The following is a 24,806-nucleotide window of genomic DNA, read 5'->3' as shown; positions in this document are numbered from 1 at the left end:
AAACAATTGCTTGTCAATTGCAATAAAACCTCGAAACCGAAACTTTTGAGTTTCGGTTTCGTTTGGTGTCAGAATTACGGGACTTTCCTTTTATCTCTCGATGAAACTGCACTCGTCCGACAATTATTTAAATGCTCAGCATTAAAACGCAATTGATGCCGCAGCATTGCACCTGCATATTGCTTACACATTACATTTCACCGATTGATAAATTAATAATAATGATTGATAATTGATTGATAATGACTGCATGCATGTTAGGCTCAACATGCATGCAGTCATGCGCGCAGTGTATTCGTATAAAAAAAATATTGGGCTAATATGAAACGTACGTCGATCGAGCGTTTCGTCCGCAATTTCCACGCGCCTACTGCACGTGCGTCTGGCATATACGTCCCCGGCCAAGCCAGTGGGTAGCCAACCATGGCCCTACAATGGTCCCCGTGTGGTTGCCCGAGCGTTGGGTGCCGACTAATTTCCTATCATTTGCCGGTAGTTGGCTGAACATTTTTGGCCAACTATTAACCAGCCCAATTGGCAGCCAACTACGGCCCGACTAGGGGCCGCCATTGGTTGGCCGTGGATACCGGCTGCCGAGCACTGCCCAATTGCTTACCGGTGGTCGGCCGTCGGCCAATTTCACTTGGGGATGGCATTTCTTTTGCATTTTTATTCGCCCTTCACGTTTTTTTTTTTTTCTGTCATAGTTGCGCAGTGTCTCAGGCAACTATAGGAGGTGACGTTATTTTGTTATCGATAATACAATCTCATCGGCAACGTGTCCAACGTGTAGTACGTGCGGACGCGAAACTGTGGCAAAACTCGAAGCGAACCCGTGGCGTCTCGGCTGTCATTCTGACGTCTGCCGCGGCGGGTACACTGCAGATTAAACTCTAGCAAAGCCCCAAGATAGCTGGGAGGCCCAGTGTGCGCATAACACTGCGCAGAAGCGCACAATATGCGCCCACCGCACCATGCACCGCACCCACTGCCGGTCCATGTGTAAACAACACAGGCTCGCTCCCGCTGCTCTTTCCGTGCATGCCGCAGTGGTTTAGGTTCGCCAGAACGGCTGAGAAAAGCGCAGGGCAGGTAACTGCACGCTTGGCGGCGGTTGCCACGAGCGAGGGAAGTATCCATGCGCAGTTTTGCATCCTCGAGGGCCAAACACAGTACATAAAGACTCGGAAAGCACTGTCTCTCGCCATCGGCCATACCATGTTGAATACGCCGGTTCTCGTCCGATCACCGAAGCTAAGCAGCATTGGGCTCGGTCAGTACTTGGGAGGGAGACCACCTGGGAACACCGAGTGCTGATGGCATTTCTTTTGCATTTTTATTCGCCCTTCACGTTTTTTTTTTTTCTGTCATAGTTGCGCAGTGTCTCAGGCAACTATAGGAGGTGACGTTATTTTGTTATCGATAATACAATCTCATCGGCAACGTGTCCAACGTGTAGTACGTGCGGACGCGAAACTGTGGCAAAACTCGAAGCGAACCCGTGGCGTCTCGGCTGTCATTCTGACGTCTGCCGCGGCGGGTACACTGCAGATTAAACTCTAGCAAAGCCCCAAGATAGCTGGGAGGCCCAGTGTGCGCATAACACTGCGCAGAAGCGCACAATATGCGCCCACCGCACCATGCACCGCACCCACTGCCGGTCCATGTGTAAACAACACAGGCTCGCTCCCGCTGCTCTTTCCGTGCATGCCGCAGTGGTTTAGGTTCGCCAGAACGGCTGAGAAAAGCGCAGGGCAGGTAACTGCACGCTTGGCGGCTGTTGCCACGAGCGAGGGAAGTATCCATGCGCAGTTTTGCATCCTCGAGGGCCAAACACAGTACATAAAGACTCGGAAAGCACTGTCTCTCGCCATCGGCCATACCATGTTGAATACGCCGGTTCTCGTCCGATCACCGAAGCTAAGCAGCATTGGGCTCGGTCAGTACTTGGGAGGGAGACCACCGAGTGCTGATGGCATTTCTTTTGCATTTTTATTCGCCCTTCACGTTTTTTTTTTTCTGTCATAGTTGCGCAGTGTCTCAGGCAACTATAGGAGGTGACGTTATTTTGTTATCGATAATACAATCTCATCGGCAACGTGTCCAACGTGTAGTACGTGCGGACGCGAAACTGTGGCAAAACTCGAAGCGAACCCGTGGCGTCTCGGCTGTCATTCTGACGTCTGCCGCGGCGGGTACACTGCAGATTAAACTCTAGCAAAGCCCCAAGATAGCTGGGAGGCCCAGTGTGCGCATAACACTGCGCAGAAGCGCACAATATGCGCCCACCGCACCATGCACCGCACCCACTGCCGGTCCATGTGTAAACAACACAGGCTCGCTCCCGCTGCTCTTTCCGTGCATGCCGCAGTGGTTTAGGTTCGCCAGAACGGCTGAGAAAAGCGCAGGGCAGGTAACTGCACGCTTGGCGGCTGTTGCCACGAGCGAGGGAAGTATCCATGCGCAGTTTTGCATCCTCGAGGGCCAAACACAGTACATAAAGACTCGGAAAGCACTGTCTCTCGCCATCGGCCATACCATGTTGAATACGCCGGTTCTCGTCCGATCACCGAAGCTAAGCAGCATTGGGCTCGGTCAGTACTTGGGAGGGAGACCACCTGGGAACACCGAGTGCTGATGGCATTTCTTTTGCATTTTTATTCGCCCTTCACGTTTTTTTTTTTCTGTCATAGTTGCGCAGTGTCTCAGGCAACTATAGGAGGTGACGTTATTTTGTTATCGATAATACAATCTCATCGGCAACGTGTCCAACGTGTAGTACGTGCGGACGCGAAACTGTGGCAAAACTCGAAGCGAACCCGTGGCGTCTCGGCTGTCATTCTGACGTCTGCCGCGGCGGGTACACTGCAGATTAAACTCTAGCAAAGCCCCAAGATAGCTGGGAGGCCCAGTGTGCGCAGAACACTGCGCAGAAGCGCACAATATGCGCCCACCGCACCATGCACCGCACCCACTGCCGGTCCATGTGTAAACAACACAGGCTCGCTCCCGCTGCTCTTTCCGTGCATGCCGCAGTGGTTTAGGTTCGCCAGAACGGCTGAGAAAAGCGCAGGGCAGGTAACTGCACGCTTGGCGGCTGTTGCCACGAGCGAGGGAAGTATCCATGCGCAGTTTTGCATCCTCGAGGGCCAAACACAGTACATAAAGACTCGGAAAGCACTGTCTCTCGCCATCGGCCATACCATGTTGAATACGCCGGTTCTCGTCCGATCACCGAAGCTAAGCAGCATTGGGCTCGGTCAGTACTTGGGAGGGAGACCACCTGGGAACACCGAGTGCTGATGGCATTTCTTTTGCATTTTTATTCGCCCTTCACGTTTTTTTTTTTTCTGTCATAGTTGCGCAGTGTCTCAGGCAACTATAGGAGGTGACGTTATTTTGTTATCGATAATACAATCTCATCGGCAACGTGTCCAACGTGTAGTACGTGCGGACGCGAAACTGTGGCAAAACTCGAAGCGAACCCGTGGCGTCTCGGCTGTCATTCTGACGTCTGCCGCGGCGGGTACACTGCAGATTAAACTCTAGCAAAGCCCCAAGATAGCTGGGAGGCCCAGTGTGCGCATAACACTGCGCAGAAGCGCACAATATGCGCCCACCGCACCATGCACCGCACCCACTGCCGGTCCATGTGTAAACAACACAGGCTCGCTCCCGCTGCTCTTTCCGTGCATGCCGCAGTGGTTTAGGTTCGCCAGAACGGCTGAGAAAAGCGCAGGGCAGGTAACTGCACGCTTGGCGGCTGTTGCCACGAGCGAGGGAAGTATCCATGCGCAGTTTTGCATCCTCGAGGGCCAAACACAGTACATAAAGACTCGGAAAGCACTGTCTCTCGCCATCGGCCATACCATGTTGAATACGCCGGTTCTCGTTCGATCACCGAAGCTAAGCAGCATTGGGCTCGGTCAGTACTTGGGAGGGAGACCACCTGGGAACACCGAGTGCTGATGGCATTTCTTTTGCATTTTTATTCGCCCTTCACGTTTTTTTTTTTTCTGTCATAGTTGCGCAGTGTCTCAGGCAACTATAGGAGGTGACGTTATTTTGTTATCGATAATACAATCTCATCGGCAACGTGTCCAACGTGTAGTACGTGCGGACGCGAAACTGTGGCAAAACTCGAAGCGAACCCGTGGCGTCTCGGCTGTCATTCTGACGTCTGCCGCGGCGGGTACACTGCAGATTAAACTCTAGCAAAGCCCCAAGATAGCTGGGAGGCCCAGTGTGCGCATAACACTGCGCAGAAGCGCACAATATGCGCCCACCGCACCATGCACCGCACCCACTGCCGGTCCATGTGTAAACAACACAGGCTCGCTCCCGCTGCTCTTTCCGTGCATGCCGCAGTGGTTTAGGTTCGCCAGAACGGCTGAGAAAAGCGCAGGGCAGGTAACTGCACGCTTGGCGGCTGTTGCCACGAGCGAGGGAAGTATCCATGCGCAGTTTTGCATCCTCGAGGGCCAAACACAGTACATAAAGACTCGGAAAGCACTGTCTCTCGCCATCGGCCATACCATGTTGAATACGCCGGTTCTCGTCCGATCACCGAAGCTAAGCAGCATTGGGCTCGGTCAGTACTTGGGAGGGAGACCACCTGGGAACACCGAGTGCTGATGGCATTTCTTTTGCATTTTTATTCGCCCTTCACGTTTTTTTTTTTTTTCTGTCATAGTTGCGCAGTGTCTCAGGCAACTATAGGAGGTGACGTTATTTTGTTATCGATAATACAATCTCATCGGCAACGTGTCCAACGTGTAGTACGTGCGGACGCGAAACTGTGGCAAAACTCGAAGCGAACCCGTGGCGTCTCGGCTGTCATTCTGACGTCTGCCGCGGCGGGTACACTGCAGATTAAACTCTAGCAAAGCCCCAAGATAGCTGGGAGGCCCAGTGTGCGCATAACACTGCGCAGAAGCGCACAATATGCGCCCACCGCACCATGCACCGCACCCACTGCCGGTCCATGTGTAAACAACACAGGCTCGCTCCCGCTGCTCTTTCCGTGCATGCCGCAGTGGTTTAGGTTCGCCAGAACGGCTGAGAAAAGCGCAGGGCAGGTAACTGCACGCTTGGCGGCTGTTGCCACGAGCGAGGGAAGTATCCATGCGCAGTTTTGCATCCTCGAGGGCCAAACACAGTACATAAAGACTCGGAAAGCACTGTCTCTCGCCATCGGCCATACCATGTTGAATACGCCGGTTCTCGTCCGATCACCGAAGCTAAGCAGCATTGGGCTCGGTCAGTACTTGGGAGGGAGACCACCTGGGAACACCGAGTGCTGATGGCATTTCTTTTGCATTTTTATTCGCCCTTCACGTTTTTTTTTTTTTCTGTCATAGTTGCGCAGTGTCTCAGGCAACTATAGGAGGTGACGTTATTTTGTTATCGATAATACAATCTCATCGGCAACGTGTCCAACGTGTAGTACGTGCGGACGCGAAACTGTGGCAAAACTCGAAGCGAACCCGTGGCGTCTCGGCTGTCATTCTGACGTCTGCCGCGGCGGGTACACTGCAGATTAAACTCTAGCAAAGCCCCAAGATAGCTGGGAGGCCCAGTGTGCGCATAACACTGCGCAGAAGCGCACAATATGCGCCCACCGCACCATGCACCGCACCCACTGCCGGTCCATGTGTAAACAACACAGGCTCGCTCCCGCTGCTCTTTCCGTGCATGCCGCAGTGGTTTAGGTTCGCCAGAACGGCTGAGAAAAGCGCAGGGCAGGTAACTGCACGCTTGGCGGCTGTTGCCACGAGCGAGGGAAGTATCCATGCGCAGTTTTGCATCCTCGAGGGCCAAACACAGTACATAAAGACTCGGAAAGCACTGTCTCTCGCCATCGGCCATACCATGTTGAATACGCCGGTTCTCGTCCGATCACCGAAGCTAAGCAGCATTGGGCTCGGTCAGTACTTGGGAGGGAGACCACCTGGGAACACCGAGTGCTGATGGCATTTCTTTTGCATTTTTATTCGCCCTTCACGTTTTTTTTTTTCTGTCATAGTTGCGCAGTGTCTCAGGCAACTATAGGAGGTGACGTTATTTTGTTATCGATAATACAATCTCATCGGCAACGTGTCCAACGTGTAGTACGTGCGGACGCGAAACTGTGGCAAAACTCGAAGCGAACCCGTGGCGTCTCGGCTGTCATTCTGACGTCTGCCGCGGCGGGTACACTGCAGATTAAACTCTAGCAAAGCCCCAAGATAGCTGGGAGGCCCAGTGTGCGCATAACACTGCGCAGAAGCGCACAATATGCGCCCACCGCACCATGCACCGCACCCACTGCCGGTCCATGTGTAAACAACACAGGCTCGCTCCCGCTGCTCTTTCCGTGCATGCCGCAGTGGTTTAGGTTCGCCAGAACGGCTGAGAAAAGCGCAGGGCAGGTAACTGCACGCTTGGCGGCTGTTGCCACGAGCGAGGGAAGTATCCATGCGCAGTTTTGCATCCTCGAGGGCCAAACACAGTACATAAAGACTCGGAAAGCACTGTCTCTCGCCATCGGCCATACCATGTTGAATACGCCGGTTCTCGTCCGATCACCGAAGCTAAGCAGCATTGGGCTCGGTCAGTACTTGGGAGGGAGACCACCTGGGAACACCGAGTGCTGATGGCATTTCTTTTGCATTTTTATTCGCCCTTCACGTTTTTTTTTTTCTGTCATAGTTGCGCAGTGTCTCAGGCAACTATAGGAGGTGACGTTATTTTGTTATCGATAATACAATCTCATCGGCAACGTGTCCAACGTGTAGTACGTGCGGACGCGAAACTGTGGCAAAACTCGAAGCGAACCCGTGGCGTCTCGGCTGTCATTCTGACGTCTGCCGCGGCGGGTACACTGCAGATTAAACTCTAGCAAAGCCCCAAGATAGCTGGGAGGCCCAGTGTGCGCATAACACTGCGCAGAAGCGCACAATATGCGCCCACCGCACCATGCACCGCACCCACTGCCGGTCCATGTGTAAACAACACAGGCTCGCTCCCGCTGCTCTTTCCGTGCATGCCGCAGTGGTTTAGGTTCGCCAGAACGGCTGAGAAAAGCGCAGGGCAGGTAACTGCACGCTTGGCGGCTGTTGCCACGAGCGAGGGAAGTATCCATGCGCAGTTTTGCATCCTCGAGGGCCAAACACAGTACATAAAGACTCGGAAAGCACTGTCTCTCGCCATCGGCCATACCATGTTGAATACGCCGGTTCTCGTCCGATCACCGAAGCTAAGCAGCATTGGGCTCGGTCAGTACTTGGGAGGGAGACCACCTGGGAACACCGAGTGCTGATGGCATTTCTTTTGCATTTTTATTCGCCCTTCACGTTTTTTTTTTTCTGTCATAGTTGCGCAGTGTCTCAGGCAACTATAGGAGGTGACGTTATTTTGTTATCGATAATACAATCTCATCGGCAACGTGTCCAACGTGTAGTACGTGCGGACGCGAAACTGTGGCAAAACTCGAAGCGAACCCGTGGCGTCTCGGCTGTCATTCTGACGTCTGCCGCGGCGGGTACACTGCAGATTAAACTCTAGCAAAGCCCCAAGATAGCTGGGAGGCCCAGTGTGCGCATAACACTGCGCAGAAGCGCACAATATGCGCCCACCGCACCATGCACCGCACCCACTGCCGGTCCATGTGTAAACAACACAGGCTCGCTCCCGCTGCTCTTTCCGTGCATGCCGCAGTGGTTTAGGTTCGCCAGAACGGCTGAGAAAAGCGCAGGGCAGGTAACTGCACGCTTGGCGGCTGTTGCCACGAGCGAGGGAAGTATCCATGCGCAGTTTTGCATCCTCGAGGGCCAAACACAGTACATAAAGACTCGGAAAGCACTGTCTCTCGCCATCGGCCATACCATGTTGAATACGCCGGTTCTCGTCTGATCACCGAAGCTAAGCAGCATTGGGCTCGGTCAGTACTTGGGAGGGAGACCACCTGGGAACACCGAGTGCTGATGGCATTTCTTTTGCATTTTTATTCGCCCTTCACGTTTTTTTTTTTTCTGTCATAGTTGCGCAGTGTCTCAGGCAACTATAGGAGGTGACGTTATTTTGTTATCGATAATACAATCTCATCGGCAACGTGTCCAACGTGTAGTACGTGCGGACGCGAAACTGTGGCAAAACTCGAAGCGAACCCGTGGCGTCTCGGCTGTCATTCTGACGTCTGCCGCGGCGGGTACACTGCAGATTAAACTCTAGCAAAGCCCCAAGATAGCTGGGAGGCCCAGTGTGCGCATAACACTGCGCAGAAGCGCACAATATGCGCCCACCGCACCATGCACCGCACCCACTGCCGGTCCATGTGTAAACAACACAGGCTCGCTCCCGCTGCTCTTTCCGTGCATGCCGCAGTGGTTTAGGTTCGCCAGAACGGCTGAGAAAAGCGCAGGGCAGGTAACTGCACGCTTGGCGGCTGTTGCCACGAGCGAGGGAAGTATCCATGCGCAGTTTTGCATCCTCGAGGGCCAAACACAGTACATAAAGACTCGGAAAGCACTGTCTCTCGCCATCGGCCATACCATGTTGAATACGCCGGTTCTCGTCCGATCACCGAAGCTAAGCAGCATTGGGCTCGGTCAGTACTTGGGAGGGAGACCACCTGGGAACACCGAGTGCTGATGGCATTTCTTTTGCATTTTTATTCGCCCTTCACGTTTTTTTTTTTCTGTCATAGTTGCGCAGTGTCTCAGGCAACTATAGGAGGTGACGTTATTTTGTTATCGATAATACAATCTCATCGGCAACGTGTCCAACGTGTAGTACGTGCGGACGCGAAACTGTGGCAAAACTCGAAGCGAACCCGTGGCGTCTCGGCTGTCATTCTGACGTCTGCCGCGGCGGGTACACTGCAGATTAAACTCTAGCAAAGCCCCAAGATAGCTGGGAGGCCCAGTGTGCGCATAACACTGCGCAGAAGCGCACAATATGCGCCCACCGCACCATGCACCGCACCCACTGCCGGTCCATGTGTAAACAACACAGGCTCGCTCCCGCTGCTCTTTCCGTGCATGCCGCAGTGGTTTAGGTTCGCCAGAACGGCTGAGAAAAGCGCAGGGCAGGTAACTGCACGCTTGGCGGCTGTTGCCACGAGCGAGGGAAGTATCCATGCGCAGTTTTGCATCCTCGAGGGCCAAACACAGTACATAAAGACTCGGAAAGCACTGTCTCTCGCCATCGGCCATACCATGTTGAATACGCCGGTTCTCGTCCGATCACCGAAGCTAAGCAGCATTGGGCTCGGTCAGTACTTGGGAGGGAGACCACCTGGGAACACCGAGTGCTGATGGCATTTCTTTTGCATTTTTATTCGCCCTTCACGTTTTTTTTTTTCTGTCATAGTTGCGCAGTGTCTCAGGCAACTATAGGAGGTGACGTTATTTTGTTATCGATAATACAATCTCATCGGCAACGTGTCCAACGTGTAGTACGTGCGGACGCGAAACTGTGGCAAAACTCGAAGCGAACCCGTGGCGTCTCGGCTGTCATTCTGACGTCTGCCGCGGCGGGTACACTGCAGATTAAACTCTAGCAAAGCCCCAAGATAGCTGGGAGGCCCAGTGTGCGCATAACACTGCGCAGAAGCGCACAATATGCGCCCACCGCACCATGCACCGCACCCACTGCCGGTCCATGTGTAAACAACACAGGCTCGCTCCCGCTGCTCTTTCCGTGCATGCCGCAGTGGTTTAGGTTCGCCAGAACGGCTGAGAAAAGCGCAGGGCAGGTAACTGCACGCTTGGCGGCTGTTGCCACGAGCGAGGGAAGTATCCATGCGCAGTTTTGCATCCTCGAGGGCCAAACACAGTACATAAAGACTCGGAAAGCACTGTCTCTCGCCATCGGCCATACCATGTTGAATACGCCGGTTCTCGTCCGATCACCGAAGCTAAGCAGCATTGGGCTCGGTCAGTACTTGGGAGGGAGACCACCTGGGAACACCGAGTGCTGATGGCATTTCTTTTGCATTTTTATTCGCCCTTCACGTTTTTTTTTTTTTCTGTCATAGTTGCGCAGTGTCTCAGGCAACTATAGGAGGTGACGTTATTTTGTTATCGATAATACAATCTCATCGGCAACGTGTCCAACGTGTAGTACGTGCGGACGCGAAACTGTGGCAAAACTCGAAGCGAACCCGTGGCGTCTCGGCTGTCATTCTGACGTCTGCCGCGGCGGGTACACTGCAGATTAAACTCTAGCAAAGCCCCAAGATAGCTGGGAGGCCCAGTGTGCGCATAACACTGCGCAGAAGCGCACAATATGCGCCCACCGCACCATGCACCGCACCCACTGCCGGTCCATGTGTAAACAACACAGGCTCGCTCCCGCTGCTCTTTCCGTGCATGCCGCAGTGGTTTAGGTTCGCCAGAACGGCTGAGAAAAGCGCAGGGCAGGTAACTGCACGCTTGGCGGCTGTTGCCACGAGCGAGGGAAGTATCCATGCGCAGTTTTGCATCCTCGAGGGCCAAACACAGTACATAAAGACTCGGAAAGCACTGTCTCTCGCCATCGGCCATACCATGTTGAATACGCCGGTTCTCGTCCGATCACCGAAGCTAAGCAGCATTGGGCTCGGTCAGTACTTGGGAGGGAGACCACCTGGGAACACCGAGTGCTGATGGCATTTCTTTTGCATTTTTATTCGCCCTTCACGTTTTTTTTTTTTTCTGTCATAGTTGCGCAGTGTCTCAGGCAACTATAGGAGGTGACGTTATTTTGTTATCGATAATACAATCTCATCGGCAACGTGTCCAACGTGTAGTACGTGCGGACGCGAAACTGTGGCAAAACTCGAAGCGAACCCGTGGCGTCTCGGCTGTCATTCTGACGTCTGCCGCGGCGGGTACACTGCAGATTAAACTCTAGCAAAGCCCCAAGATAGCTGGGAGGCCCAGTGTGCGCATAACACTGCGCAGAAGCGCACAATATGCGCCCACCGCACCATGCACCGCACCCACTGCCGGTCCATGTGTAAACAACACAGGCTCGCTCCCGCTGCTCTTTCCGTGCATGCCGCAGTGGTTTAGGTTCGCCAGAACGGCTGAGAAAAGCGCAGGGCAGGTAACTGCACGCTTGGCGGCTGTTGCCACGAGCGAGGGAAGTATCCATGCGCAGTTTTGCATCCTCGAGGGCCAAACACAGTACATAAAGACTCGGAAAGCACTGTCTCTCGCCATCGGCCATACCATGTTGAATACGCCGGTTCTCGTCCGATCACCGAAGCTAAGCAGCATTGGGCTCGGTCAGTACTTGGGAGGGAGACCACCTGGGAACACCGAGTGCTGATGGCATTTCTTTTGCATTTTTATTCGCCCTTCACGTTTTTTTTTTTTCTGTCATAGTTGCGCAGTGTCTCAGGCAACTATAGGAGGTGACGTTATTTTGTTATCGATAATACAATCTCATCGGCAACGTGTCCAACGTGTAGTACGTGCGGACGCGAAACTGTGGCAAAACTCGAAGCGAACCCGTGGCGTCTCGGCTGTCATTCTGACGTCTGCCGCGGCGGGTACACTGCAGATTAAACTCTAGCAAAGCCCCAAGATAGCTGGGAGGCCCAGTGTGCGCATAACACTGCGCAGAAGCGCACAATATGCGCCCACCGCACCATGCACCGCACCCACTGCCGGTCCATGTGTAAACAACACAGGCTCGCTCCCGCTGCTCTTTCCGTGCATGCCGCAGTGGTTTAGGTTCGCCAGAACGGCTGAGAAAAGCGCAGGGCAGGTAACTGCACGCTTGGCGGCTGTTGCCACGAGCGAGGGAAGTATCCATGCGCAGTTTTGCATCCTCGAGGGCCAAACACAGTACATAAAGACTCGGAAAGCACTGTCTCTCGCCATCGGCCATACCATGTTGAATACGCCGGTTCTCGTCCGATCACCGAAGCTAAGCAGCATTGGGCTCGGTCAGTACTTGGGAGGGAGACCACCTGGGAACACCGAGTGCTGATGGCATTTCTTTTGCATTTTTATTCGCCCTTCACGTTTTTTTTTTTCTGTCATAGTTGCGCAGTGTCTCAGGCAACTATAGGAGGTGACGTTATTTTGTTATCGATAATACAATCTCATCGGCAACGTGTCCAACGTGTAGTACGTGCGGACGCGAAACTGTGGCAAAACTCGAAGCGAACCCGTGGCGTCTCGGCTGTCATTCTGACGTCTGCCGCGGCGGGTACACTGCAGATTAAACTCTAGCAAAGCCCCAAGATAGCTGGGAGGCCCAGTGTGCGCATAACACTGCGCAGAAGCGCACAATATGCGCCCACCGCACCATGCACCGCACCCACTGCCGGTCCATGTGTAAACAACACAGGCTCGCTCCCGCTGCTCTTTCCGTGCATGCCGCAGTGGTTTAGGTTCGCCAGAACGGCTGAGAAAAGCGCAGGGCAGGTAACTGCACGCTTGGCGGCTGTTGCCACGAGCGAGGGAAGTATCCATGCGCAGTTTTGCATCCTCGAGGGCCAAACACAGTACATAAAGACTCGGAAAGCACTGTCTCTCGCCATCGGCCATACCATGTTGAATACGCCGGTTCTCGTCCGATCACCGAAGCTAAGCAGCATTGGGCTCGGTCAGTACTTGGGAGGGAGACCACCTGGGAACACCGAGTGCTGATGGCATTTCTTTTGCATTTTTATTCGCCCTTCACGTTTTTTTTTTTCTGTCATAGTTGCGCAGTGTCTCAGGCAACTATAGGAGGTGACGTTATTTTGTTATCGATAATACAATCTCATCGGCAACGTGTCCAACGTGTAGTACGTGCGGACGCGAAACTGTGGCAAAACTCGAAGCGAACCCGTGGCGTCTCGGCTGTCATTCTGACGTCTGCCGCGGCGGGTACACTGCAGATTAAACTCTAGCAAAGCCCCAAGATAGCTGGGAGGCCCAGTGTGCGCATAACACTGCGCAGAAGCGCACAATATGCGCCCACCGCACCATGCACCGCACCCACTGCCGGTCCATGTGTAAACAACACAGGCTCGCTCCCGCTGCTCTTTCCGTGCATGCCGCAGTGGTTTAGGTTCGCCAGAACGGCTGAGAAAAGCGCAGGGCAGGTAACTGCACGCTTGGCGGCTGTTGCCACGAGCGAGGGAAGTATCCATGCGCAGTTTTGCATCCTCGAGGGCCAAACACAGTACATAAAGACTCGGAAAGCACTGTCTCTCGCCATCGGCCATACCATGTTCATACGATTCGTATGTAGTGTTTTGTTGATTGTTTGTCTTGTTTAATTTTCTGTGCAAAAGCCAGGCAATAAAGAAAAAATCGGCCATACCATGTTGAATACGCCGGTTCTCGTCCGATCACCGAAGCTAAGCAGCATTGGGCTCGGTCAGTACTTGGGAGGGAGACCACCTGGGAACACCGAGTGCTGATGGCATTTCTTTTGCATTTTTATTCGCCCTTCACGTTTTTTTTTTTTCTGTCATAGTTGCGCAGTGTCTCAGGCAACTATAGGAGGTGACGTTATTTTGTTATCGATAATACAATCTCATCGGCAACGTGTCCAACGTGTAGTACGTGCGGACGCGAAACTGTGGCAAAACTCGAAGCGAACCCGTGGCGTCTCGGCTGTCATTCTGACGTCTGCCGCGGCGGGTACACTGCAGATTAAACTCTAGCAAAGCCCCAAGATAGCTGGGAGGCCCAGTGTGCGCATAACACTGCGCAGAAGCGCACAATATGCGCCCACCGCACCATGCACCGCACCCACTGCCGGTCCATGTGTAAACAACACAGGCTCGCTCCCGCTGCTCTTTCCGTGCATGCCGCAGTGGTTTAGGTTCGCCAGAACGGCTGAGAAAAGCGCAGGGCAGGTAACTGCACGCTTGGCGGCTGTTGCCACGAGCGAGGGAAGTATCCATGCGCAGTTTTGCATCCTCGAGGGCCAAACACAGTACATAAAGACTCGGAAAGCACTGTCTCTCGCCATCGGCCATACCATGTTGAATACGCCGGTTCTCGTCCGATCACCGAAGCTAAGCAGCATTGGGCTCGGTCAGTACCTGGGAGGGAGACCACCTGGGAACACCGAGTGCTGATGGCATTTCTTTTGCATTTTTATTCGCCCTTCACGTTTTTTTTTTTTCTGTCATAGTTGCGCAGTGTCTCAGGCAACTATAGGAGGTGACGTTATTTTGTTATCGATAATACAATCTCATCGGCAACGTGTCCAACGTGTAGTACGTGCGGACGCGAAACTGTGGCAAAACTCGAAGCGAACCCGTGGCGTCTCGGCTGTCATTCTGACGTCTGCCGCGGCGGGTACACTGCAGATTAAACTCTAGCAAAGCCCCAAGATAGCTGGGAGGCCCAGTGTGCGCATAACACTGCGCAGAAGCGCACAATATGCGCCCACCGCACCATGCACCGCACCCACTGCCGGTCCATGTGTAAACAACACAGGCTCGCTCCCGCTGCTCTTTCCGTGCATGCCGCAGTGGTTTAGGTTCGCCAGAACGGCTGAGAAAAGCGCAGGGCAGGTAACTGCACGCTTGGCGGCTGTTGCCACGAGCGAGGGAAGTATCCATGCGCAGTTTTGCATCCTCGAGGGCCAAACACAGTACATAAAGACTCGGAAAGCACTGTCTCTCGCCATCGGCCATACCATGTTGAATACGCCGGTTCTCGTCCGATCACCGAAGCTAAGCAGCATTGGGCTCGGTCAGTACTTGGGAGGGAGACCACCTGGGAACACCGAGTGCTGATGGCATTTCTTTTGCATTTTTATTCGCCCTTCACGTTTTTTTTTTTCTGTCATAGTTGCGCAGTGTCTCAGGCAACTATAGGAGGTGACGTTATTTTGTTATCGATAATACAATCTCATCGGCAACGTGTCCAACGTGTAGTACGTGCGGACGCGAAACTGTGGCAAAACTCGAAGCGAACCCGTGGCGTCTCGGCTGTCATTCTGACGTCTGCCGCGGCGGGTACACTGCAGATTAAACTCTAGCAAAGCCCCAAGATAGCTGGGAGGCCCAGTGTGCGCATAACACTGCGCAGAAGCGCACAATATGCGCCCACCGCACCATGCACCGCACCCACTGCCGGCCCATGTGTAAACAACACAGGCTCGCTCCCGCTGCTCTTTCCGTGCATGCCGCAGTGGTTTAGGTTCGCCAGAACGGCTGAGAAAAGCGCAGGGCAGGTAACTGCACGCTTGGCGGCTGTTGCCACGAGCGAGGGAAGTATCCATGCGCAGTTTTGCATCCTCGAGGGCCAAACACAGTACATAAAGACTCGGAAAGCACTGTCTCTCGCCATCGGCCATACCATGTGAATTTTAATTGGACGAAGCCAGATTTATGCTGGCTGACCACAAGTCGTGTGTACATAGTTATTGTCTTTTGTTGATTGTTTGTGTTGTCCAGTGTTTTGTGTCAAAGCCAGGCAATAAAGAAAAAAATCGGCCATACCATGTTGAATACGCCGGTTCTCGTCCGATCACCGAAGCTAAGCAGCATTGGGCTCGGTCAGTACTTGGGAGGGAGACCACCTGGGAACACCGAGTGCTGATGGCATTTCTTTTGCATTTTTATTCGCCCTTCACGTTTTTTTTTTTCTGTCATAGTTGCGCAGTGTCTCAGGCAACTATAGGAGGTGACGTTATTTTGTTATCGATAATACAATCTCATCGGCAACGTGTCCAACGTGTAGTACGTGCGGACGCGAAACTGTGGCAAAACTCGAAGCGAACCCGTGGCGTCTCGGCTGTCATTCTGACGTCTGCCGCGGCGGGTACACTGCAGATTAAACTCTAGCAAAGCCCCAAGATAGCTGGGAGGCCCAGTGTGCGCATAACACTGCGCAGAAGCGCACAATATGCGCCCACCGCACCATGCACCGCACCCACTGCCGGTCCATGTGTAAACAACACAGGCTCGCTCCCGCTGCTCTTTCCGTGCATGCCGCAGTGGTTTAGGTTCGCCAGAACGGCTGAGAAAAGCGCAGGGCAGGTAACTGCACGCTTGGCGGCTGTTGCCACGAGCGAGGGAAGTATCCATGCGCAGTTTTGCATCCTCGAGGGCCAAACACAGTACATAAAGACTCGGAAAGCACTGTCGCTCGCCATCGGCCATACCATGTTGAATACGCCGGTTCTCGTCCGATCACCGAAGCTAAGCAGCATTGGGCTCGGTCAGTACTTGGGAGGGAGACCACCTGGGAACACCGAGTGCTGATGGCATTTCTTTTGCATTTTTATTCGCCCTTCACGTTTTTTTTTTCTGTCATAGTTGCGCAGTGTCTCAGGCAACTATAGGAGGTGACGTTATTTTGTTATCGATAATACAATCTCATCGGCAACGTGTCCAACGTGTAGTACGTGCGGACGCGAAACTGTGGCAAAACTCGAAGCGAACCCGTGGCGTCTCGGCTGTCATTCTGACGTCTGCCGCGGCGGGTACACTGCAGATTAAACTCTAGCAAAGCCCCAAGATAGCTGGGAGGCCCAGTGTGCGCATAACACTGCGCAGAAGCGCACAATATGCGCCCACCGCACCATGCACCGCACCCACTGCCGGTCCATGTGTAAACAACACAGGCTCGCTCCCGCTGCTCTTTCCGTGCATGCCGCAGTGGTTTAGGTTCGCCAGAACGGCTGAGAAAAGCGCAGGGCAGGTAACTGCACGCTTGGCGGCTGTTGCCACGAGCGAGGGAAGTATCCATGCGCAGTTTTGCATCCTCGAGGGCCAAACACAGTACATAAAGACTCGGAAAGCACTGTCTCTCGCAATCGGCCATACCATATACAAAACCATGTAAATAAATACCATGAAAGAAAAAAAAAAAAAAAATCGGCCATACCATGTTGAATACGCCGGTTCTCGTCCGATCACCGAAGCTAAGCAGCATTGGGCTCGGTCAGTACTTGGGAGGGAGACCACCTGGGAACACCGAGTGCTGATGGCATTTCTTTTGCATTTTTATTCGCCCTTCACGTTTTTTTTTTTCTGTCATAGTTGCGCAGTGTCTCAGGCAACTATAGGAGGTGACGTTATTTTGTTATCGATAATACAATCTCATCGGCAACGTGTCCAACGTGTAGTACGTGCGGACGCGAAACTGTGGCAAAACTCGAAGCGAACCCGTGGCGTCTCGGCTGTCATTCTGACGTCTGCCGCGGCGGGTACACTGCAGATTAAACTCTAGCAAAGCCCCAAGATAGCTGGGAGGCCCAGTGTGCGCATAACACTGCGCAGAAGCGCACAATATGCGCCCACCGCACCATGCACCGCACCCACTGCCGGTCCATGTGTAAACAACACAGGCTCGCTCCCGCTGCTCTTTCCGTGCATGCCGCAGTGGTTTAGGTTCGCCAGAACGGCTGAGAAAAGCGCAGGGCAGGTAACTGCACGCTTGGCGGCTGTTGCCACGAGCGAGGGAAGTATCCATGCGCAGTTTTGCATCCTCGAGGGCCAAACACAGTACATAAAGACTCGGAAAGCACTGTCTCTCGCCATCGGCCATACCATGTTGAATACGCCGGTTCTCGTCCGATCACCGAAGCTAAGCAGCATTGGGCTCGGTCAGTACTTGGGAGGGAGACCACCTGGGAACACCGAGTGCTGATGGCATTTCTTTTGCATTTTTATTCGCCCTTCACGTTTTTTTTTTTCTGTCATAGTTGCGCAGTGTCTCAGGCAACTATAGGAGGTGACGTTATTTTGTTATCGATAATACAATCTCATCGGCAACGTGTCCAACGTGTAGTACGTGCGGACGCGAAACTGTGGCAAAACTCGAAGCGAACCCGTGGCGTCTCGGCTGTCATTCTGACGTCTGCCGCGGCGGGTACACTGCAGATTAAACTCTAGCAAAGCCCCAAGATAGCTGGGAGGCCCAGTGTGCGCATAACACTGCGCAGAAGCGCACAATATGCGCCCACCGCACCATGCACCGCACCCACTGCCGGTCCATGTGTAAACAACACAGGCTCGCTCCCGCTGCTCTTTCCGTGCATGCCGCAGTGGTTTAGGTTCGCCAGAACGGCTGAGAAAAGCGCAGGGCAGGTAACTGCACGCTTGGCGGCTGTTGCCACGAGCGAGGGAAGTATCCATGCGCAGTTTTGCATCCTCGAGGGCCAAACACAGTACATAAAGACTCGGAAAGCACTGTCTCTCGCCATCGGCCATACCATGTTGAATACGCCGGTTCTCGTCCGATCACCGAAGCTAAGCAGCATTGGGCTCGGTCAGTACTTGGAAGGGAGACCACCTGGGAACACCGAGTGCTGATGGCATTTCTTTTGCATTTTTATTCGCCCTTCACGTTTTTTTTTTTTTCTGTCATAGTTGCGCAGTGTCTCAGGCAACTATAGGAGGTGACGTTATTTTGTTATCGATAATACAATCTCATCGGCAACGTGTCCAACGTGTAGTACGTGCGGACGCGAAACTGTGGCAAAACTCGAAGCGAACCCGTGGCGTCTCGGCTGTCATTCTGACGTCTGCCGCGGCGGGTACACTGCAGATTAAACTCTAGCAAAGCCCCAAGATAGCTGGGAGGCCCAGTGTGCGCATAACACTGCGCAGAAGCGCACAATATGCGCCCACCGCACCATGCACCGCACCCACTGCCGGTCCATGTGTAAACAACACAGGCTCGCTCCCGCTGCTCTTTCCGTGCATGCCGCAGTGGTTTAGGTTCGCCAGAACGGCTGAGAAAAGCGCAGGGTAGGTAACTGCACGCTTGGCGGCTGTTGCCACGAGCGAGGGAAGTATCCATGCGCAGTTTTGCATCCTCGAGGGCCAAACACAGTACATAAAGACTCGGAAAGCACTGTCTCTCGCCATCGGCCATACCATGTTGAATACGCCGGTTCTCGTCCGATCACCGAAGCTAAGCAGCATTGGGCTCGGTCAGTACTTGGGAGGGAGACCACCTGGGAACACCGAGTGCTGATGGCATTTCTTTTGCATTTTTATTCGCCCTTCACGTTTTTTTTTTCTGTCATAGTTGCGCAGTGTCTCAGGCAACTATAGGAGGTGACGTTATTTTGTTATCGATAATACAATCTCATCGGCAACGTGTCCAACGTGTAGTACGTGCGGACGCGAAACTGTGGCAAAACTCGAAGCGAACCCGTGGCGTCTCGGCTGTCATTCTGACGTCTGCCGCGGCGGGTACACTGCAGATTAAACTCTAGCAAAGCCCCAAGATAGCTGGGAGGCCCAGTGTGCGCATAACACTGCGCAGAAGCGCACAATATGCGCCCACCGCACCATGCACCGCACCCACTGCCGGTCCATGTGTAAACAACACAGGCTCGCTCCCGCTGCTCTTTCCGTGCATGCCGCAGTGGTTTAGGTTCGCCAGAACGGCTGAGAAAAGCGCAGGGCAGGTAACTGCACGCTTGGCGGCTGTTGCCACGAGCGAGGGAAGTATCCATGCGCAGTTTTGCATCCTCGAGGGCCAAACACAGTACATAAAGACTCGGAAAGCACTGTCTCTCGCCATCGGCCATACCATGTCATTCTACTTCCTGCCACCGAGCGTGACGGACGCAGAATCATGGGCTCCCACGGAGCGGCGATAGCGGCCGTTGCCGGCCGCGGAAACAGGTTTGCCAGCGACGCTGATAAGGACTACGAGATCGTTCTGCCTACCCTGCCCACCGGACGTGTTGTTTTAAACACGGTTTTTCTGCACGGCGACGTGCGTGTGCGACCCTACAGGGTCGAAGACTTCAGAGACGCCCTCGCTAACGTTGGTGCGCTCCCCGACGTCGTGGCGTTGGGGGCGTACCAGATTAACCACGTGTGGGCGGTAACCTTCAGCAGTGGGGATGCCGCAAAGAAACTGGCCGCCATGAAGGAGCTGGAAGTCAAGGGACGCCGCTGCATCGTTTTTGACCCAGAGGACCACCAGGTCAAGCTGCGACTCCACTGGATGCTACACGGCGTCGCTGACGAGGACATCCGTACGGCATTCGCGGCTTTCGGCAACGTGACGGAGGTCACCCGGGAGCGTTGGCGCGTCGCCGGCATGAAGGAGAAGGGGTCCACCACGAGGACCGTGCTCCTCAAACTGAAGCCAGGCGTGAAAGTGGACGACCTGCCCCACCAGGTGCGAGTCGCTGGCGAGTTGGCTCTCGTGGTGGTTCCCGGGCGGCCGATGCAGTGCCTTCGTTGCGGCGGCACGGGGCATGTTCGCCGCGATTGCAAGGTGCCCAGGTGTTCGAAATGCCGACGCTATGGACACTCGGAGGCTGACTGCGTTCGTACCTACGCGTCGGCTACCGGGCATGTAGCAGCGAGCGACTCCGCAGAACTGATGGATGTCGTGGAAGCAGAGGAAGCAGCAAGCGGGGCCGACGACGCGGGCAAGACGCAGGAGGTGGCGGTTCAGCCAGCGGTTGCGAGCAGCAACATCGACACGGCAGTCGCACAGGAGAGCGGGTCGCCAGCCATTGACCCATCTTCGACGCCTCGGGAGACGCCCAAAGATGGAGCGAGCCCGCCCGTGCACTTAGACGTGGAACGGAAGGCGGCCAGCGAGAGCCACGACGACAGGGCCGACTCCCGCATGAACGTCGGCGTGACTACACCTGCGAAGCGTTCGCACGCCGAGACCAAGGCCGACGGGGAGAAGGCAGCAGAGCCCAGCGTGGAGGAACCGCCGGCAAAGACGCCCCAAGCGCGACGGCCCAGCCTGCGGCCGCGACCAAAGGTCTCGACTGACAAGCGTGGCGGCGAGAAGGCGCCGCCTGACCAGGAGCACGTGCTCGCGCCGGATAACACCGGCGGCGACGGCATCGTCTAGCGACATGCTGGACGCGAGAGGTAAGCACCATGCATTCGGTCTCTTCTTCCTAAGTTAAATGGCTTCTGCAACTCCGTTTAAAGTCGCCACCCTAAACGTTAGAGGCCTGGCAGGTAAAAGAAAACAAAGCCAGCTGTACCGACTTGTAACGGAGCAAGATATCGATATACTGGCAGTGCAGGAGACCAAAGTCGACGGGGAGGAAGAGACCGGGAGCATGGTGCAACGTTTCACGTCTAGGTATTTTGCCGTCGTTAGCCATGCTGTAGGCACATCGGCTGGCTGTATTCTTTTTGTTAAGAAGTTGCCGGGGATAGAAGCACACGGTCATCATTCGTGCCTGTCGGGTCGATACGTGTCCATCGATTTTTCGCTCTGTAACATCGACTGGCGCATTGTTTGTCTGTATGCACCTAATGTGGTTGATGGCCGAGCCGCGTTTTTTGAAAGCGTCGAAGAACGGCTTCGCACGGACAGGCAGCTCATTGTTATGGGCGATTACAACTGTGTTCTTAGTGCGCGCGACAAGACAAGCGTCCGAGGTTTCAGGGATAAAAGCACTGAAGTGTTGTTACGAATGATTGTGAACTGCAACCTCGAGGATGTAGCAGAGTGTCTTGAAGGAACGCGTGCTGTAAGGTACACACGATTCGAGGGCACAAGTCACGCACGGCTAGACCGAATTTATGCATCCGCGGAAACTGTCCCTAAATGCAATAGTTATGTAGTTCTGCCGGTTTCATTTTCTGACCACTGTTTGGTTCAATGCTGCATAGGATTCATTAAGAAGGGGAATGTTTTTTCATGGGAAATGTGGAAGTTAAATGACAAGCTACTCCAGGACGAATTTTATAACCGAGCTGTAAGGGAAGAAATAGCAAAAATAGAACCAAGTAGTAACATGACGATTTGGCAGCAGTGGGAGCTCACCAAGGAAACTAAAATTAAAAGCAATAGAAAGAGCCACCTGTATACGTCATGAAACAAAAAAAGAGGAAATGGAGCTAAAGGCACTGCTTCAGAAGATGATAAAACAGGAATGCCGAGCGCCTGGTAAATGGATAGAAGACATAAGAACAACCAAACAAAAGTTACAGCTTATCGAAGAAGAACGTTATCGGGGAGCGCTGGTGAGGGCAAGGGCAGAAGACATGGCCGCAGGGGAAGCGCCAACGAAACGAGCGCTTGGTTTAGAAAAAGCCCGTGCCGAAAGAAACCACATAAACGAAATAGAATGGAGAGGTGCTTCGAAAACGGACATCGATCATATCAAAGCAGCTTTTTTTGAGCATTACCAGGCGCTCTTCGCATTGCATCCGGTAGATGTTATCACTTTTAAGGAGGCGTTTCTGGCCGAGATGCCGCGTCTGGACGACGAAACTAAAGACAAATTAGAGCAGGCGATAACTCAATTGGAAGTTGAGCAAGCAATAGACAGCTTAAACCGCGGTAAGTCGCCTGGACCGGACGGGTTCAGCGCGGCATTCTACAAAGAATTTAAGCATGTAATTTCCCCGGTCTTGACGGTCATCTTTAATGAAGCCTTTAAACTAAAATCACTGCCTCCGTCGTATGGTTCGTCCCATACTGTGCTAATTCCCAAAACGGACGACATAGACAGATTACGATTGGTAACAGCATACCGACCAATAGCACTCACTAACGTCGAGTACAAAATTTATATGAAGGTTTTGGCGCGAAGATTGCAGACCGTGATTCATTACTTAGTTGGTCCGCATCAGACCTGCGGGATTAAAGGGCGGTCCATTTTTACAAATATTCACGTTGCGCGCAGTGTCTTAGAATCCTGTGATGACATTAATGGTCAGGTGGCCATACTCCAGATAGATTTAGAAAAGGCTTTTGACTGCGTTGCCCATGAACTTTTGTTTGCAGTATTAGGCCATGTTAATGTTGGTTCTGTTATCAGCGAGGGTGTGGCCCTGGCATACCGGAACTGCACGACGAGATTGATTGTTAACAAGAGTCTGGGGGCCCCCATTAGCGTGCAGCGTTCGGTGCGCCAGGGCTGTCCCCTCAGCCCCCTTTTGTTTTGTATTTATGTGGAGACCCTTTGTTTGAAAATACTGAAAAACAGTAGTATTAACGGATTTAGTTTACAGGCAGCCGAAGTAAAGCTCTTGGCGTACGCTGACGACATTGCTGTGTTTGCCGTTGACGAGGGAGGCATACGCGAGGCTGTTCAATGTGTACGCGATTTCAGCCAAGCTACAGGAAGCGGGGTTAACTGGTCGAAGTGCCTCGGGCTTTGGCACGGAAGCTGGGCATCTACGCCCGAACGGTTTGCCAGTGTGCCTTGGACGACGACACCAGATAAATACTTGGGCGTTCCGCTCGATGCTTACCGTGACAGTGAAAAGTATTGGACAGGACAGGTCAAAGAGATACGGGAGAGAGCAGATAAGTGGAAAGGAACGACCTTGTCCATTTTCGCCAGAGCCACTGTTTGCAACTTGTTCTTTATCAGCAGGCTCTGGTACGTAATGCAGGTGCTGCACTGTTCACGGCTAAGTATTCAAAAGCTACACCGAATTTTCGCCGTCTTTATCTGGTCGTCGGAATGGGAGCGCTGCAGCCGGACCAACCTGTTCCGTCGGGTACAAGACGGCGGGCTGGGACTGGGCCATTTGTTTTTGAGACAGCTGGTCAATCGTTTTTTGTTCTTTCGGGACACAAGAGACCCGTTTTTGCGTACCGTATGCCAAGTTAGGCTGCGGCGTCTGCTGCCGGAGTACGTTGTTGGAACTGCTGAGGTTTACAGTAGGGTCACCGGTTTTTACCGGGAAATCGTTGCCAGTGTGCGGTTTCTTTCCGCGCGGTTTTCGAACGACTTTCTGTACACTGTGAAACGGAAGAAACTGTACCGTGCCTTGTGCGATGTAGTTTTCCCCGAGCCCTTGTACAGGGCCTTGTACAGTGGAGGCCCAGGCAAAGATGTTTTAAAGAGAGTTAAAAAAATGCAGGTGCCGCCTGGAACAAAAACCTTCTTTTTTAAGTTGCACACCGGAACCTTACCGGTTAAAAAATTTTTAGAGGGAAAGGAATTGTTTTTACCCTGGGGATCTCACTGTTTAATTTGCAGAAAGCCGGAAACAATAGACCATGTATTTTTACACTGTTGGGAAGGGGTTTATTTTTGGGATGTATTGCAGCGAACATTAAAGAAAGAATTTCCACTAGACCCGTATGGCATCCGGTTCTTATGTGTTGAAAATGAGGATGGGGTGCCTTTCGATTTAATAATGCTGACAGGCCTCCACTGTATATGGCGCTCCAGAATGGCAGGCTGGCATTGTGACAGAGACGCAAGACCTGCCAGAATTTACTTTCGCGAAAGTATGAACATGTTTCTGGCCATTCAGAAAGCCGCTGCGGAGCCTCCGGAGTGGCTCTCGAGAGTAGAGCCGCTCTCTACGTTGCGTGAATTTTAATTGGACGAAGCCAGATTTATGCTGGCTGACCACAAGTAGTGTGTACATAGTTATTGTCTTTTGTTGATTGTTTGTGTTGTCCAGTTTTGTGTGTCAAAGCCAGGCAATAAAAAAAAAAAAAAAAAATCGGCCATACCATGTTGAATACGCCGGTTCTCGTCCGATCACCGAAGCTAAGCAGCATTGGGCTCGGTCAGTACTTGGGAGGGAGACCACCTGGGAACACCGAGTGCTGATGGCATTTCTTTTGCATTTTTATTCGCCCTTCACGTTTTTTTTTTTCTGTCATAGTTGCGCAGTGTCTCAGGCAACTATAGGAGGTGACGTTATTTTGTTATCGATAATACAATCTCATCGGCAACGTGTCCAACGTGTAGTACGTGCGGACGCGAAACTGTGGCAAAACTCGAAGCGAACCCGTGGCGTCTCGGCTGTCATTCTGACGTCTGCCGCGGCGGGTACACTGCAGATTAAACTCTAGCAAAGCCCCAAGATAGCTGGGAGGCCCAGTGTGCGCATAACACTGCGCAGAAGCGCACAATATGCGCCCACCGCACCATGCACCGCACCCACTGCCGGT

The 24,806-nt window shown here is 53.2% G+C and overlaps 1 protein-coding gene, 23 non-coding genes and 5 pseudogenes across 24 annotated transcripts; all 29 read left to right on the top strand.

The window, feature by feature from the left end:
- Positions 1 to 1,203: 1,203 nt before the first annotated feature.
- Positions 1,204 to 1,322, top strand: LOC149369084 (5S ribosomal RNA). Its single transcript, XR_016287365.1, has one exon. It is a non-coding gene; the product is annotated as a 5S ribosomal RNA (ribosomal RNA).
- A 547-nt stretch (positions 1,323 to 1,869) lies between these two features.
- On the top strand, positions 1,870 to 1,978 carry LOC149369083 (5S ribosomal RNA; annotated as a pseudogene).
- Positions 1,979 to 2,524: 546 nt separating this feature from the next.
- On the top strand, positions 2,525 to 2,643 carry LOC149369082 (5S ribosomal RNA). Its single transcript, XR_016287364.1, has one exon. It is a non-coding gene; the product is annotated as a 5S ribosomal RNA (ribosomal RNA).
- Positions 2,644 to 3,189: 546 nt separating this feature from the next.
- On the top strand, positions 3,190 to 3,308 carry LOC149369081 (5S ribosomal RNA). Its single transcript, XR_016287363.1, has one exon. It is a non-coding gene; the product is annotated as a 5S ribosomal RNA (ribosomal RNA).
- A 547-nt stretch (positions 3,309 to 3,855) lies between these two features.
- Positions 3,856 to 3,974, top strand: LOC149369080 (5S ribosomal RNA). The gene has a single exon (XR_016287634.1). It is a non-coding gene; the product is annotated as a 5S ribosomal RNA (ribosomal RNA).
- A 547-nt stretch (positions 3,975 to 4,521) lies between these two features.
- On the top strand, positions 4,522 to 4,640 carry LOC149369079 (5S ribosomal RNA). Its single transcript, XR_016287362.1, has one exon. It is a non-coding gene; the product is annotated as a 5S ribosomal RNA (ribosomal RNA).
- Positions 4,641 to 5,189: 549 nt separating this feature from the next.
- Positions 5,190 to 5,308, top strand: LOC149369078 (5S ribosomal RNA). Its single transcript, XR_016287361.1, has one exon. It is a non-coding gene; the product is annotated as a 5S ribosomal RNA (ribosomal RNA).
- Positions 5,309 to 5,856: 548 nt separating this feature from the next.
- Positions 5,857 to 5,975, top strand: LOC149369077 (5S ribosomal RNA). The gene has a single exon (XR_016287360.1). It is a non-coding gene; the product is annotated as a 5S ribosomal RNA (ribosomal RNA).
- Positions 5,976 to 6,521: 546 nt separating this feature from the next.
- On the top strand, positions 6,522 to 6,640 carry LOC149369076 (5S ribosomal RNA). The gene has a single exon (XR_016287359.1). It is a non-coding gene; the product is annotated as a 5S ribosomal RNA (ribosomal RNA).
- Positions 6,641 to 7,186: 546 nt separating this feature from the next.
- LOC149369075 (5S ribosomal RNA) lies at positions 7,187 to 7,305 on the top strand. Its single transcript, XR_016287356.1, has one exon. It is a non-coding gene; the product is annotated as a 5S ribosomal RNA (ribosomal RNA).
- A 546-nt stretch (positions 7,306 to 7,851) lies between these two features.
- On the top strand, positions 7,852 to 7,970 carry LOC149369074 (5S ribosomal RNA). The gene has a single exon (XR_016287642.1). It is a non-coding gene; the product is annotated as a 5S ribosomal RNA (ribosomal RNA).
- Positions 7,971 to 8,517: 547 nt separating this feature from the next.
- On the top strand, positions 8,518 to 8,636 carry LOC149369073 (5S ribosomal RNA). Its single transcript, XR_016287355.1, has one exon. It is a non-coding gene; the product is annotated as a 5S ribosomal RNA (ribosomal RNA).
- A 546-nt stretch (positions 8,637 to 9,182) lies between these two features.
- On the top strand, positions 9,183 to 9,301 carry LOC149369072 (5S ribosomal RNA). Its single transcript, XR_016287354.1, has one exon. It is a non-coding gene; the product is annotated as a 5S ribosomal RNA (ribosomal RNA).
- A 546-nt stretch (positions 9,302 to 9,847) lies between these two features.
- LOC149369071 (5S ribosomal RNA) lies at positions 9,848 to 9,966 on the top strand. The gene has a single exon (XR_016287353.1). It is a non-coding gene; the product is annotated as a 5S ribosomal RNA (ribosomal RNA).
- Positions 9,967 to 10,514: 548 nt separating this feature from the next.
- LOC149369070 (5S ribosomal RNA) lies at positions 10,515 to 10,633 on the top strand. Its single transcript, XR_016287352.1, has one exon. It is a non-coding gene; the product is annotated as a 5S ribosomal RNA (ribosomal RNA).
- A 548-nt stretch (positions 10,634 to 11,181) lies between these two features.
- On the top strand, positions 11,182 to 11,300 carry LOC149369069 (5S ribosomal RNA). The gene has a single exon (XR_016287351.1). It is a non-coding gene; the product is annotated as a 5S ribosomal RNA (ribosomal RNA).
- Positions 11,301 to 11,847: 547 nt separating this feature from the next.
- Positions 11,848 to 11,966, top strand: LOC149369068 (5S ribosomal RNA). Its single transcript, XR_016287350.1, has one exon. It is a non-coding gene; the product is annotated as a 5S ribosomal RNA (ribosomal RNA).
- A 546-nt stretch (positions 11,967 to 12,512) lies between these two features.
- LOC149369067 (5S ribosomal RNA) lies at positions 12,513 to 12,631 on the top strand. Its single transcript, XR_016287349.1, has one exon. It is a non-coding gene; the product is annotated as a 5S ribosomal RNA (ribosomal RNA).
- Positions 12,632 to 13,273: 642 nt separating this feature from the next.
- On the top strand, positions 13,274 to 13,392 carry LOC149369066 (5S ribosomal RNA; annotated as a pseudogene).
- A 547-nt stretch (positions 13,393 to 13,939) lies between these two features.
- On the top strand, positions 13,940 to 14,058 carry LOC149369065 (5S ribosomal RNA). Its single transcript, XR_016287628.1, has one exon. It is a non-coding gene; the product is annotated as a 5S ribosomal RNA (ribosomal RNA).
- Positions 14,059 to 14,605: 547 nt separating this feature from the next.
- On the top strand, positions 14,606 to 14,724 carry LOC149369064 (5S ribosomal RNA). The gene has a single exon (XR_016287348.1). It is a non-coding gene; the product is annotated as a 5S ribosomal RNA (ribosomal RNA).
- Positions 14,725 to 15,413: 689 nt separating this feature from the next.
- LOC149369063 (5S ribosomal RNA) lies at positions 15,414 to 15,532 on the top strand (annotated as a pseudogene).
- A 546-nt stretch (positions 15,533 to 16,078) lies between these two features.
- LOC149369062 (5S ribosomal RNA) lies at positions 16,079 to 16,197 on the top strand. The gene has a single exon (XR_016287347.1). It is a non-coding gene; the product is annotated as a 5S ribosomal RNA (ribosomal RNA).
- A 606-nt stretch (positions 16,198 to 16,803) lies between these two features.
- On the top strand, positions 16,804 to 16,922 carry LOC149369061 (5S ribosomal RNA; annotated as a pseudogene).
- A 546-nt stretch (positions 16,923 to 17,468) lies between these two features.
- LOC149369060 (5S ribosomal RNA) lies at positions 17,469 to 17,587 on the top strand. Its single transcript, XR_016287345.1, has one exon. It is a non-coding gene; the product is annotated as a 5S ribosomal RNA (ribosomal RNA).
- Positions 17,588 to 18,133: 546 nt separating this feature from the next.
- Positions 18,134 to 18,252, top strand: LOC149369059 (5S ribosomal RNA). Its single transcript, XR_016287623.1, has one exon. It is a non-coding gene; the product is annotated as a 5S ribosomal RNA (ribosomal RNA).
- Positions 18,253 to 18,800: 548 nt separating this feature from the next.
- LOC149369058 (5S ribosomal RNA) lies at positions 18,801 to 18,919 on the top strand. The gene has a single exon (XR_016287344.1). It is a non-coding gene; the product is annotated as a 5S ribosomal RNA (ribosomal RNA).
- Positions 18,920 to 19,523: 604 nt separating this feature from the next.
- Positions 19,524 to 20,774, top strand: LOC149369057 (uncharacterized). Its single transcript, XM_089570219.1, has one exon. The coding sequence runs from the start codon at positions 19,524 to 19,526 to the stop codon at positions 20,772 to 20,774; it is 1,251 nt and encodes a 416-aa protein (XP_089426345.1).
- A 3,574-nt stretch (positions 20,775 to 24,348) lies between these two features.
- LOC149369056 (5S ribosomal RNA) lies at positions 24,349 to 24,467 on the top strand (annotated as a pseudogene).
- The last annotated feature ends 339 nt before the right edge of the window (positions 24,468 to 24,806 follow it).

This window comes from Amblyomma mixtum, chromosome 1 (assembly GCF_055824585.1).
Source record: "Amblyomma mixtum isolate Tamu chromosome 1, ASM5582458v1, whole genome shotgun sequence".
Taxonomy (NCBI): Eukaryota; Metazoa; Arthropoda; class Arachnida; order Ixodida; family Ixodidae; genus Amblyomma; species Amblyomma mixtum.
The sequence above is the reverse complement of the archived record's forward strand: the minus strand, read 5'-3'. Positions and strand labels throughout refer to the sequence as shown.